General features: G+C 37.2%; 1 protein-coding gene across 1 annotated transcript in view; it reads left to right on the top strand.

Moving 5' to 3' along the window:
- The window catches only part of farp2 (FERM, RhoGEF and pleckstrin domain protein 2), a gene marked incomplete in the record, with an annotated part of 71,463 nt that overhangs the window by 19,963 nt on the left and 36,461 nt on the right, over positions 1–15,039 (top strand). Inside the window, 1 exon segment of the mRNA XM_024258921.1 lies at positions 4,019–4,241. Within this exon segment, the coding sequence (XP_024114689.1) occupies positions 4,041–4,241 (201 nt within the window).

Raw genomic sequence — 15,039 nt, forward strand, 5'->3', positions numbered from 1 at the left:
CTGAGGAGCAACCTGGCGGCGCCTAATGGACCCAAACATAATGTCCCAGAGATGTTCTATTGGGTTTAAGTCAGGGGATCATGAAGGCCATTCAATTGTTTCAATTCTTTCATCCTGCAGGTACTGCCTGCATACTCTTGCCACGTGAGGCCGGGCATTGTCGTGCATTAGGAGGAAACCAGGACCTACTGCACCAGCGTAGGGTCTGACAATGGGTTCAAGGATTTCATCTGGATACCTTATGGCAGTCAGAGCACCATTTCCTAGGCAGTAGAGGTCTGTGCGTCCCTCCATGGATATGCCTCCCCAGACCATCACTGACCCACCACCAAACCTGTCATGTTGAACCACGTTGCAGGCAGCATAACGTTCTCCTTGTCTTCTCCAGACTCTTTCACGTCTATCACAGGTGCTCAGGGTGAACCTGCTCTCGTCTGTGAAAAGTACAGGGCGCCAGTGGTGGACTTGCCAATTCTGGTGTTCTTGAGCAAATGCCAGTGGAGCTCCACGGTGCTGGGCAGTGAGCACAGGGCCCACTACAGGACGTGGGGCCCTCAGGCCACCTTCATGAAGTCTGTTCCTGATTGTTTGGGTAGAGACATTCACACCAGTGGCCCTCTGGAGGTCATTCTGTAGGGCACGAGCAGTGCTCAGCCTGTTCCGCCTTGCACAAAGGAGCAGGTATGGGTCCTGCTGAGGGGTTGAGGACCTTCTACGGCCCTGTCCAGCTCTCCCAGAATAACCACCAGTCTCCTGAAATCTCCTCCATGTTCTGGAGATTGTGCTGGGAGACACATTAAACCTTCTTGCTGCAGCACGTGTGGATGTGCCATCCTGGAGAAGTTGGACAACCTGTTCAACTTCTGTAGGGTTAAGGAATCGCCTCATAACTGCTAATAGAGATAATTATCAAGCCAAAATCAGCACGAGTGGAAAACCAGCCAAAAAAGATCAAGAGGGAGAAACTTGAAATGACCTCCACATGTAACACCAGTCCTGTTTGGAGGGTTTTCTAATTGTTGCCACTGAAGTGCACCTGTTGTTAATTCCATGAACACTAATACAGCTGAAATTGATTAACGAGGTCCTCAGCTGCTTAACCAACCAGAAAATTATCAGACAGGTTTCATTCAATTCATGCCAGGCCCAATAAAAAAAGTGTTTCTTTAGTTTTTGTGAGCAGTATATTTCTATATGTATGTCTTTTTACTGGATATATTTTTGAAATTTAGAATTATATATTAACTTACCATCAATTATAATTGTATTCAGAACAGGAGACCCAAATCAACAAAACTGATAAAAACCCAAAGATTTAGAAAGAAACAGGTTATTTTTTCTCACAGCCTTCAGGTTGAGTTCAGCAGTAACATTAACAACATAAAAAGCATGAACATCACTGTTGTTTTACATCATTTAACAACAAATCCTGAAAATGTCCTCCACAGTTTTTCCATCCTCAAAGTTCTACAACACTAGCATCTGTTCATCTAAAACCTCAAGCTCTTGCAACGACTAGCACGTCTGAGTGATTGGGACTGGATCATTAGCACAGGTATTGAAAGCTCCAACTGAGGATTATAAATTGGTCTTATAAATTTACAGATCTGTGCATAGTCGGAATTAGAAGACGCTTTTTTCTGTGGCAGAATCAGCTGGAGTTGCAGTAATTGAGTGAACTATTGAAGAGTTACCATAATCAAAAGAATGTAAATGAAAGCTGTTAGAGCAATTTTTTTTTCAGAGCTTATGTCAGGTGAGTGGAACTTCTGTCTATTTTTTTCAACTACAAAAAAAACACTTATTAGTTTTACTTTGAAAAGGAGAAGCTTCACCGACACTTTATTTTTCAGATTTGTTTTTTTCCAGTGACAATAGCGCTGCGCATTTGGCTTTTTTTAGTTAAAAAACTTAAAATCCAACATTATTCCGCATTTCAGACCAATTAATACAACGTTCCTGAATTAGATTTTTACTATACTCTACTATATTTAAAAAGATGGCGGATCAACAATCTTAGACGTCGCAAATAATCGAAACTTTTGGGAGCAGATCACGAGTTTACGCGTTACAGCCCTAATTTGCTGAGGTTTGTTTTGATTTTCCTTTGGGTGTTGAAACCATCTAGAGCAGGGGTGTCAAACTCATTCGCACAAGGGGGCAAAACACATCTTAGGTCGGGGGCAGAACAGGATAAAGATTTATTGAACACACTAAAACTACATTTTTAAAACTTAAAAATAGTAACGTTTTAACATAACTATGAAAAAAGTAGGCAAATATATTATTCCAAAATAAATCAACTTAAACCTTAAATAACTTTCAATATATATATATATTGTCAGATTATATAAATTAAAAATAAGCTTAAGACACCATCAGTATAGTATTCAGTATCATATCTGTCATTTGCATGTTTCCCCCTTTCCAAAAACATCGGACCCTATCTAGCATCCCCCCCCCCCAAAAAAAAATAAATTCTAGACACGCCACTGGTGATTTCTACCTTGATTATTATTTGTATCTCAATTAATTGTATGTCACTTAATTGACATAATAATTATGTAAATTATTACATGAATAGTTGACATGTTTATGTCAATTGTTCTTATTGACATAAAAATGTCAATAGTAATAACTCTTATTTTTATTATAATCATTATTATTTGTCTGTACTTTTATTAGCAAACCTGAAAAGCAAAAGTATTAAACATGTAAGAATTGTTACTCTTTTTTTAAAAGTTAACTCATTTTTTATTTTGGCTTTATCTAAATATGTCTGTAAAAAATCTAATTTTCTACTTTTATTATACCGGTAAGTTATGTCAACAGAAAGTTAACTTTGACCGAATTCGTTCACAAAACTGTGAACTTTTGTGTTTTTCTTGAAGCGACCGCTAGGGGGAGCTCTATCCTTGGGTTAAAGAGCCTTCTGCCTTCCCATCTTTAAAAAAACTACTTTTATTATCATTGTACAGTTACCACTTAATGGAGCCGGCTATAAACTGCGCATCGCATTCCATATGAATGTCAGTCACATCAATAGGTAGACTAAATGAGCTTCGTCGTGACAGGAGTCTTTCCAAATGTGAATATTTATTCCAGGCCTGTCTGTGTGATACTTGACGAACCTCAGCGCAAACCTCGGTGGAAACAGTTTAAGAGGGAATTGTTTGATTCAACAAAGCTTTTATTTCATGAGGGTTTAAATGAGTTAACACAAAAGTATTTTCATAACTTTACACAATGTCCCTTTCAGTTGTAATACCAGTTTTTCGACACGCTTCACCTAAATCGCTGTAAAGAAGGTCCATCTCTTCTTCAAGGACTACTGTCCGTGGTCACCTCTGGACCAATCGCAGCACGAACGTGCCTGCTTTCATCCAATCACAGAGCAGGGTGAGTGCGCACTCTGCGTGACGTCGACAATGGACTGGAGCAGCGACCTGCTCGATGTTACAAAGTTTTAGCGATTTACCTGGTTTTGGGGCAAAACGGTAAGTTAAACTTGGCTTTTTGGGGACGTTTTTGTTGTTTTAATGGTGACTGTTTTACGGCAGACATCTCGGTTGAGAGTTTAAACTTCGACTTTGCCGCTCGTCAGTCACGTACGGAGTGGTGAGGCTCTGCTTCGCGAAACGAAAATAAACTTCCACCGATACTCCTCCGTGCACGCGCAATGTCTCACAACTGCTACTTTATGTCTTTGTAACACAAAATTGTAAACTTTTAAAAAATAACTTTTATGCGTTTTAAACGAAAAAAAGCTTTATTTGTCTTGAGATAAAAACAAAATCTAATCTTTAAGGGCTTTAAACTAACCGGTTCTATTTTTTTTCCACAAACGTCATCTTTTAAAAAGTACTTTACATCTTCCACATGGGTTCTAGTGAACACATTAATTATAGTACATGACACTTTTAAAACTTAATATTTCTGGAAATCAATGTAATGTATTTCCCTTCCCTAGAATGAAATAATTGTATTGTTGAAATAGTTTCCCCATGTCTGCCTGCAGGAGCCAGCAGCTCTAAGGACTGATGGGGGAAATAGAGGGTTCCTATCGAGTTCTGCAGACCCCAGGTACGAGGCTGGGAGCCCAGTTTAATGCAGGGATCAGCACCCTGGAGCCCGGCCAAAGTCTCAGCGGTAACATGGTCAGTGGGAGCAGGGGCCATGGTCGAGGCCTGCAGGTCCGTGTGCAGGGCCTGGATGATTCCCAGGAGTTCTTTGACATCGATGTAAGTGGGCCTCTTGTATCATACCTTAGCCCTATTTAATCACCCTTCATGGTCCTGGGTTGCCCTGTTTGCGTGCGGCTTGGGTTGGTGACAGCTGCCGTTTGGCTTTGGTGCTGAAATCCCTTCTTACTTAAGGCGTCTTATTCAGGACACTAAAGGGAACTCAATGGGGAACTTTTAACATTTCTATGGATGTGATTTCTGCTCAAAGTCTACACTTAAGTGATACTACGGTGGAGGTAGTTTTCTTACTTTTTCCATTCTGATCAGTATAAAGGGTTGTAACAGAAGATTGTATAAACATGGTGACAACAAGTCTAACTCTCTAAACTCTAAAAGAGGAATTTTATCTGTGATGTCCGTCATAGAAACTCTTCAACGGTCAGATGCAGAATGTAAAAGAATAATCCAGGAAATCACATTGATTTTTAAAGTCCCCCTATGACTTTGTGAAGATCTTCATGGACAGAACTTCCTCCAAAATCCTGATTCTTTCTCCTTCCAGTTCACCAAAGACTCTTTTAGCTAATTCTCCAATGTTTATTGACTGTGATCAATACATTCAATCATTGGTTTCTCAGAGTTCTTGATAAAATAATCAAAGCTAACATCAAAATGCTCTTTCATTGATTTACAATCCTTTCCAACTGCGGTCAAATGAGCCGCCGTTCACATTTCCGTGGTCACATCAAGAAGCTCCGTGGAGTCTGGTGGAGATTTTCCAGCGTTCTCAGTCCTGCTACCGTAAGTATTGGATGAAACTCACACCAAAAATCCAGTGATGCTGATTTGACCACAGAAATGTGAACGGCGGCTCATTTGACTGCAGTCAATGTGAAGATACCATCTTCTCTTCTCCAGAACCTGAACTAGACACTAGGAACAGACGAGGGTTTAGTGCATGTGCAGCAGAGCTGTTGATGGAAAGAAGATCATTCATTCAAACAGAGTCTGTCCAAGACAGTTTGGTTGATTTAAGAGGAGAGATACTCAGAAATGTAAAAACTAAATGATTTCTTATTACATTTGTTCTCTTTCTTAAGAAAAATACCACAAATACATGTTAAAAACTCAAAAAACTTGATTTTCATTGGAGGGGGATTTCAAAAAGTTTATTTGTGTAATGGAGCAGAAAAATAAGGATTTATTTTCAATAAACAAACAAAAATTCTGTTCCTCACAGACCTTTAACTCTTCTTTAAGATCTTCTATCCTCTACTGGTTAACTATGTTAATGTCACCCGTTTGAACTGGTTATCAGTATGAGCGACACCTGTCCACACCTTTAAACAGTCAGACTAAAACTTCTCCACCAGGAGCTGTCAAAGGACACCAGGCACAAGAGTATTCACCTGAACAAGATGTAAAAAGCATTTCATGGTTCTGCAGTGACCTTAAAGTCTCTAGACCTCAATCCAATAGAGAATCCATGGCAGGAGTTGAAATTCTGTTTTCCAACAACAAACCCAAAACATCACAGCTCTTGAGAAGATCTGCATGGTAGAATGGACCAAAATAGGAGCTACTGTTTTTAAACCTACTGAATACCTACAGGAATTATTTGACCTCTGTCTGTTATTAAAACCCAAGTTACATTACAATGTATTGAGGTTAACTTTTCTTATTAACCAAAAACATATTTTCTGCTCCATTATACAGATATACATTTTTAAAAATCAAACAATGTGATTGATGGATTTGTTTTCTTACATTCACAATTAAAGTGTATGATGAACATCTGTGACTGACAAATACATTTTTGTCACTCTGTGTGTACACACACATATTTACACACATATATACTTGAAGAGTGATTTAACTACACAATTGGTGTTTTTTTAACTTGCTAAATATCTATGGGGCTCCATCAGCAGGCAAATAGGAAGCAATAAGGAAGCGACTATATCAGAGTGTTTCCTGTCACTTCCTGCTGGGAGAAAAGTATCCAGGCAGGCTCGACACAATGCTTTAACACCCAATTAAGATGTCAAATTATGTGGATGTGTGATTACTAGACCCAAAAGCTTCTGATTGTGTGAGAATTGGCTGTGTATTTATACTATCCTAAACCCCTGTGTAGCCACAACAATAACTGCTTTGACAGATGCAGTTTGGGAGCACCGCTGAGACAGACGTTCCATAATCTAACGCACCATATGCTGTTTTAAAGTCAGCCTGATAGACGGCGACAGGTTCAAGTTCTGCCAACGTGGGACAGAGGCTTTGTGTCGTCATACAGGCAAAAATTATCCTTTAGATCAGGGGTGTCGAGCTCAATCCCACAAGATCCAAAACACACCGAATAAACAGAATAAACATTTATTGAACACTTTAGAACTACTTTTTTAAAACTTTTAAATTGTAACTTTTTAACATAATTATGAACTAGATATATAGCATCACCTGTGATAACACTAGTGTGAATGCTGTAAGCTGAATTTGGCAGCTGAAGATTCTAGTGCTGATAGTTGAAGATGCTTAAATTGATAGCTAATGGTGAAGCTGATAGCTGAAAACACTGAAGCTATTAGCCAGCTAAAATATTATTTAAATGCCAAATTAACCTATAATAATAAAAAAAGAACAACTTAGGTTAGCCAAAACAGCTAGCATGTAGCTGAAAAATAGCTAAACTTCAAAATAGCCTAAAAAGTCTTAGTAAATGCCAAAATAGTCCAAAAAGTTAGCAGAATGACCATTTTTAAAACGTTAAAAATGTAACTTTTTAACATAATTATGAATAATAAAAAGGCAGGAATATTATTCCAGAATAAATCAACTTAAACCTTAAATAACTTTCAATATTTTACTCTACATAAAAATATATTTCGTCAAAATTATACAAGCTAGAAATGAGCTCAAGATAACATCGGGTCATTAATAACAACAAAATAAAATGATCTGGAGGGATTACAGAATTACCCGGAGGGCCGGATCCGGCCCCCGGGCCTTGACTTTGACACATGCTTTAGAAATTGGTCTTTTTTTAAGCTTTGGTAATGTTTGCTTCATTGTGCTCAGTGATAGCGTTGTATTTCTGCTCATAGCTGTGAAAGATTGAGGACTGTGTGTTGTCATGCAGACTGCAGTTAGTCCTCTCCCTCTGAGAGGATCTGTTGTTTGTCATCTCTACGTCATATTCATTCATTCTGAAGATTCATGGGAGAAAAGTATTTATCTTTATGTATGAAGTGACCTTATAACCATATTCATCTGCGGGTCTTGTGTGTCATTTCTGTAGAACTTCACTGTTGTATTATTAGTTGACCACAGTCTAAAGAGAAGCAAATGAAGCGGTCTAACTGTAGTTTTTTTTTCTGCTGTATGCAAATAAACGCGTAACAATGCAACATTGAAGGTTTGCAGTGGCTTGATGGACGTGTTGCTCTTCTCTCTTGTCCTGTGCAGCAGTGTTCCCCAACCTTTTTCAGGCCACAGACCGATTTATTGTCAGACAACTTTTTCGACAAGGCAGAAGTTGGGATTTGATTTTTTTTTTTTAAGCTTTCAGTTACCCTTAATTTTGGGGGGTAAAGTTAATCTTCGTTCTGTGGGTAAACATTTTGTGTACACTAGATTTTGTGTAGGAGCCATTAAAATGTGTCTATTTTTCCCTTTACTGTCAAAGTGGAAGCTAAAAAAAGATGCCAACTTTAACCTTGTCCAACTTTTAAGTTGCAAGTGATACATTTAAAAAAGGGTTTCTAAAACTGGTATTTTCTGAATATGATAATCTTGAAACTTCTGCTTACAACCAACTTTATTCGCACACTCTTTGTAACATTAGACAGCTGGTTACGGAATATTCTGCATTGTGATTATGGTCTTTGGAACAACTGTTGGAATGAATCCATATATGGAGTAAAGACACTCCTGGTTTTTGTCTGTCAAATGCAAATTTATTTTATTGTATGAATGTTTAGTGAGCATTCACACTAAACTGATCAATCCTGCTCCCTTCTGTACGTTTTTCAGCACGTAAAAACTCAATCCCACTTTCAGCAAATTCAGCAATCCTGGTATCAAAACCTCCAGCTCGTTCAGGACTGCTTATATCTTTGGTATTCATAAATGTTATAGTTTTTAATATTGAGCAAAATATTCCCCAAAGGAAATGAATTAGAAAGACTACAATTTTCAAAATTTGAGGTAGATTAGCAAAAAGCCTTTAAATATATTCATGTTTTAATCTATTATAGTCATTAAAGAAATGGAGTTTACCAAATATTTTAGCAACATGCTATTTGTTATCTACTGAGGTTTTAATTTAGAGTTTAGCTTCTGTTTTAGCAACAGGATAACATTTTGGCTAATTTAGTTTATTGAGGAAGTTTTGAGTATAGCTAGTATTTAAGCAATGTTCTAGCTTTTTGGCTAATTTGTTATCTACTGAGGTTTTAATTATCTAATTTAGAGTTTAGCTTCATTTTTAGCAACATGCTAATGTTTTTGGCTAATTTAGTTTACTGAAGAATTTTTGGCTATTTTGGTGTTTAGCTGGTCTTTTAGCAACAAGTTAGCTCTTTTTGCTAATTTGGCAACTACTAAGGTTTTTTATGCTTATTTGGAGTGTTGCTCGTATTTAAGTGACACACTAAATACTTTTTCAAAATAGGCATGTATTAGGGATTTTTAAGCAATTCTACTACACTTTTTTCTGAAATTTAGGTAAACTTTAGCGCTCTTTCGTAGTTCTTTGATTAAATTTCCAGTCGTTTAGCAAATGTAACATTTTGCAAATAGCTTTTGCATTTTCAGCAAATCCCCTCAGCAGTTAAAGTAAATTTTGGTCACCATTTTCAGCAAAAAGTTTCAGCATCTTCAGCGACTGCTTTCAGCAGAAAGCATTCACACTAGCATTGTTGCAGGTAGTGGAACTTTTGTAGTTTTGAAGTTGTTTCTGTTTCCTCACCGAATCTTTTAATCTTAAAGAAACTTTGTTGATTTTGGTTGCCTGGAGGTTTCAATTTAGCGGTTGCTAATTAGCTGTTTTAAGAAAGTAGCGGATGGATTTTCGTGACCGAGCGACTTGACATGAGTAGAACCCAGTGGCTTTCCAAAATAAAGGTTCCTTCAGGATCCAATCGTTAACTAAAGAAAGTGTCTATTTGCATGTGATATTCGAAATTCGTGTGGCGAGTAGTTTTCCAAAACAAATGTTTATTCAGATTTAGATTCTAAATCAAATGGAAAAAGAAGCGTAGGTCATGTTGTTTTTTCAGTGTCTCATGGATCAGTTCCGGTCCTCAGCCCTGGGATTGAGGATCACTGCTGTAGTCTTTACACACCTTACATTTCTAACCTCTAGTCCCGATGAATCATTGGTGCTTTTTTGCAACTTTCTTACTCCCAGACACAAATCCCATTCCTGTTTTTTTTGTTTTTTTTTAATTCTTCTCTGTTGTGTTGCTTGTCTTTTTTAACTATTTGGTCTTATTGTACAATAACAATCCTTTTTCTTTGATGAGATCATACTTTTTTTATTTTTTACACTTTTTTTAAAGCTTGGAGCTGAATCAGGCTTATGAGATCAGAGCATGGACTTTGATCTGTTTTCCTTCATCTGCTGTACGGTTACCTGGAACGGCTCATGTTTAGCAGACATTTGCCGGCATAGGAGAAAAGCTCAGGCCTGTGGTTTCTGGACTGGGGAGGAAGGCCCGTCAAGGCAGAAACACTGGCTCCTTTTGTGCCTGCCGTTTGCAGGCCTTAACTTCCATCTCCAAACTCGACAAAACAGCATCTGAGGGTGGGTTGTGAAACCTAGCGGTGTGGGAGGGAGCAGGGCAGGCTTTGCTTTAGCGTCGGCAAACAAGCACATAAATACCAAGTTTGACAACGAAGTGGGCAGAAAGGAAGGGGCACGAGGAGAGAGGGACAGTTTATGGTGTTAAAAGAGCGGCTGGGGGGGGAGCAGGGCATGGCCGGAGTAAAGTTTGAGCTGGGGAGGTGGGGGAAGGGACGCCAAGCAGGAATTTCAGCTGGTGTCTTCTTGCACAAATTGCATTCAGATACTTCTGAGAGAGAAACACTTGGGTGTGAAACAGACTTGTCAGCTTTTAACTTTTAACTGCTCTGACAAAGATGAGTGGGACTGGCCCACAAACTCATGGAAACCACTGTACCATTTTGTCTTTTCAAAGCTCTTTTCACACAGTGACTGAGACTTTGGTTGTTTTCCCGATTCAACAAAAGCTGCTCTGCAGGGCAGCAGCGTGTGCACGGAGGACCCGGCTTCTTGGAAGAACAATGTGTTCTGCAGTAGGTTCAGTAACGAGTATCCGAATACTCAGATAATCGGGATCTGTTCCCAAAAAGTTGAGTACAAATATTTTCAGCACCCAAGATTGCTGATTTGCGATCTTATTTTTGGAGTGTATTAAAAATACACTTCATGCAATATTATTATTGCTCTAAAATGTTGGATATTAAGTATGTAATCTAAACAAACCAAATGTGCTACTGTCACCTGAAGTAAATAAATCTTCATTAACGTGTCAGCGAAGGTTCTCATTTTCAGAGTAAATGCTATCATGTGTTTTTTGAAGTTGGAAAAAAAAATGACTGAAGTTCAGTTTAGCAAAATAAGCTAGAAAAAAATTTAAAATCTAAAAAAACTATATATAAATTAGAAAATAGCCTTAAAAAAATTAATAAAAAAACACTATAAAAATCAATTTAGGAATTTTACAAAAGATGAAAAGTCAGTTTATAAAACATACAGTATATGTTGGAAATACTGTTGTCACTTGGATGAAAGGATTGTGTGTTTACTAGTCGTTGTGTTTTTTATTGGGTTTATAAAATTGATTAATTGATTTGAATCAATCTAAGCTTAATAGATCAATAATCGATCCATAAAAATAAAAGTCAATTTAGCTCATAAAACCAAAGTCAGCTAGTTTGTTGCTAATGTTTCATTAAATTTCCTATAGGATGGCTAATCCTACCTAAACACATATTTTTGACTAAATGAACATCTGTATAAACTCACTGGCATGAATTTTACAAACTTTTTTAAGCAAATATTTTTTTTAAGCTAACCATTTGTGATCAAGAGTCCTATTTTTTGCTCATTCCTTGCTTATTCTTCTTAAAAAACGTGTACTGCCTTAGCGGGATCTCCACCTAGTGGTCAAACTGAAACCTCCTCCAGGAGAAGCAGAACAATGTTTCCAATGTTAATGATCTGAACATTTTAGTTAGAACTTCTCCTTTAGAGAATCCATGTAACACTGGATGATATTAACAATCTCATTATTTCACTGATACATTTACAGTATGTGAACTGGATCAGATTAACATAAATATATTCAAAACATATAGTAGATTATTAATGTATTTCTAAACAAATGTGTCTAAACATGTAAACTCAAAACTGAGCTGAATTAAATTTAATTGAGTGGATTGAAAGAATCGAAAAAAATCGGAATCGTATCAATCCAGGCTCTTCCGAGTCGCATAAATTCTAAAAATTATTTTCGATACCCAGCCCTAGTTTTTACTGAGGTGTTGCTGTGTCTACATTTATTATATTCTTATCATCTATCTACTGGAACTGTAGTCAGTTAAATGTTTTAAAAATTTGTTGTAAAATGATCCAAAGCAACAGGGATGTCATTGTTTTGGAAGCTGGCAGAAAAAAAACTTGTGACATTGTCTAATGCAGGGGTGTGAAACTCAATCACACAGGGGTCCAAAATCTAAAACACACCTTAGGTTGTGGGCCGAACAGGATAAACATTTATTGAACACTATAAAACTACCTTTTAAAAACTAACTTTTTACCATAAATATATGAACTAGATATATAGCATTACCTGCTATAATACTAGTGTGAATACTCTAAGCTGAATTTGGTCGTTGAAGACGCTAGTGCTAATAGCTAAAGATGTCGAAATCACTGAAGCTGATAGCCAGGTAAAATATTAGCTAAATGCCACATAAGCCTAAAAAACAAAAACTAAAAACTTACTAGCATGTAGCTGAAAAAAATAGATAAACTTCAAAATATTCTAAAAAAAAAAAAGAGCCTAAATTAACCAAAAGAGCAAACGTGTAAATATTAGCTCCAAAACAGCCTAAAAAAACTCAGAAAGAAAAAGAAAAGACTAAATTAGCCAAAACAGCTAGAACGTAGCGAAAAAATGAGCTAAACTTCAAAATAGCCCAAAAAGCTAGCAGAATGCCAATTTTTATAACTTTAAAACTGTAACTTTTTAGCATAATTATGAATAATAAAAAAGCAGGAATATTATTTCAGAATAAATCATCTTAAACCTTAAATAACTTTCAATATTTTACTCTCTATAAAAATATACTTTGTCAGAATTATACAAGTTAGAAATGAGCTCAAGATAACATCGGGCCGTCAAAATCTGTTCTTGTGTTATGTTTCATTGATTCCTATCTCTTGATTTAATTAAACACACATTGTTTTAATTTTCATACATCCAGTAAACAAGACAAACTTATAGCATCCATTCAGATATACTTGAATTAAACAGTAAGAATCATAGTTCAATTTGTGAATGTTGATATTTAAATCTCCTTCACACCAACACCACTGTGCACTTCTGCTCAGCTCTGTTGTCACTTTAGAAACTTTTCAGTTCTCCAAGTTGTCTTTTAATTTCACAAAAGAGACTTGATGAAAAACTATCAAGAGGCGAAGTTTGAGGCAACATCAGATTAAAAGAGCTGATCTGAGCAGAAGGCATTTTGCAAAACACCTGATCCCGATTACCACAAGTGGTGATTATCTGCTAACAAATGTGCTTCCAGCTGTCCACAGGTGTGGGCTTTAACGGCTTTATTTTCTCTGAATTACTGTTGGATGCTGCATTATCCGCTGAATGTCTTTTTCCATGCGTGCCTTGGTGACAAGAGTTGAAGAATTAATCAAACCATGTTAATGTTGAGACCTGGTCGACCTCAGTGTAGGAAGAACAAGCCCCGACACAGCCTGGTGTGAAGAGGAGGTTGTGACAGATTTGAGCTGTTTACAGGCCATTCTAAACCACGCTTAACCTGCCATGCAAGACACACCCAAGCTCTGGATTTTAATCTCCACATTTAGGTTTCACCCTTCATTTTTTATTCTTGGTTCTTTGCAGATGTTTCTTAAAGACTGCTACCCCCCCCCACAGCTGGTTGCTTTTCAGACTCCCACTTTGTTTTCCGTCCACTCACACAAACACAGGACTAGTCTCCCAGAGAAACATCTGTTTCTCATAATCTCCGCTGCTTTCGGAGCTTGATTGCCTGACCCACTGACCTGTCTTAGAGGATATGAGACTGTTGGGTGTGAACAAACAGTAATCTTACCGTCACATCACACACTGTATGAGGGTGAAAGGAAGCTACCCTCCAGCTTTCTGACAACTTGTGTGCATGTTTGTCTGAGGATGACTTTCAGTCGCAAAAAACTGAGAAGCTTTCAAAGAACCTAAAACTGTAAAGATGAAAACACGAGTAAATCTAGTCATTGCAAAGTTCTAAAATGTGTCACTTTGCTGGTTTGAGTTAATAAATAAAAGATTTTTTTGGTATAAAGCATCTGTGTTCAACAGATTACCATGCATTCACAAGATCCCATTTAATCTCAAATGGGAACCAAATGGGATTCCTCTTCATGTCTTTGTGATTTACTGCTTTTGATGTGAGGCTGTAAAAGTTGCCTAAAATTGTTCTTTATTAGTTGCGGGTGAAATGATTTCAGTGTTTGTTGAGGACATTTTGACTTGTTTTATTAGCTGTCATCAAAACTTGACACATGGATTGATGGATGGCTAACAGCTCTTAGTTGCTACAGCAACAGCATACCACACATTTAATAGCTGGATGGGCATGGTTGCACCACCTGTTGTTGGCATACAGCACATGTGTTAAAGTTGAGGCCCGGGTGCCGGATCCGGCCCTCCTGGTAATTCTATCCGGCCCTCAAGATCATTTTATTTAATTGTTATTAATGACCCAATGCTATCTTGCGCTCATTTCCAACTTTTGACAAAATGTATTTTTACGGAGAGTAAATTTATTATTTCAAATATTGAAATCTATTTAAGGTTTAAGTACATTTATTCTGGAATAATATTCCTGCCTTTTTATTATTCATAATTGTGTTAAAAAGTTACAGTTTTAAAGTTGCATTTTGGACTATTTCGGTATTTAGAGGTTTTTTAGGCTATTTTGGATTTTAACTAATATTTCAGCTACATGCTAGCTGTTTTGGGTATTTTTTTTTCTTTTTTTTAGGGTGTTTTGGAGTTTAGCTAATATTTCAGCTACGTTCTACTAGAAATTAGCCAAAACAGCTTGAATGTTTTGGCTAATTTAGGCTTTATTCAGTTCTTTAGGTTATTTTTAAGTTTAGCCATTTTTCCGCTACATGCTAGCTGTTTTGGCTAACCTAAGTTTTTTTTTGTAGTTTTTCAGGCCAATTTGGCATTAGGATAATGTTGAAGCTGGCTATCAGCTTCAGTGTTTTTAGCTATTAGCTTCAGCATTTTCGGCTGTCAATTTAAGCATCTTCAGCTGTTAGCACTAGCATCTTCAGCGGCCAAATTCAGCTTACAGCATTCACACTAGCACAGGTAATTCTATATATCTAGTTCATAATTACGTTAGAAAGTAACTGTTTTAATGTTTTAAAAATGTAGTTTTAGAGTGTTCAATAAATGTTTATCCTGTTCGGCCCGCGACTTAAGGTGTGTTTTGGATTTTGGCCCCTGTACAATTGAGTTTGACAGTTTGACACCCCTGGCATAGAGGAAATCCTCCACCTTCTGTCTTTCCA

The sequence above is a fragment of the Oryzias melastigma genome, linkage group LG4 (assembly GCF_002922805.2).
Source record: "Oryzias melastigma strain HK-1 linkage group LG4, ASM292280v2, whole genome shotgun sequence".
NCBI classification, from domain to species: domain Eukaryota; kingdom Metazoa; phylum Chordata; class Actinopteri; order Beloniformes; family Adrianichthyidae; genus Oryzias; species Oryzias melastigma.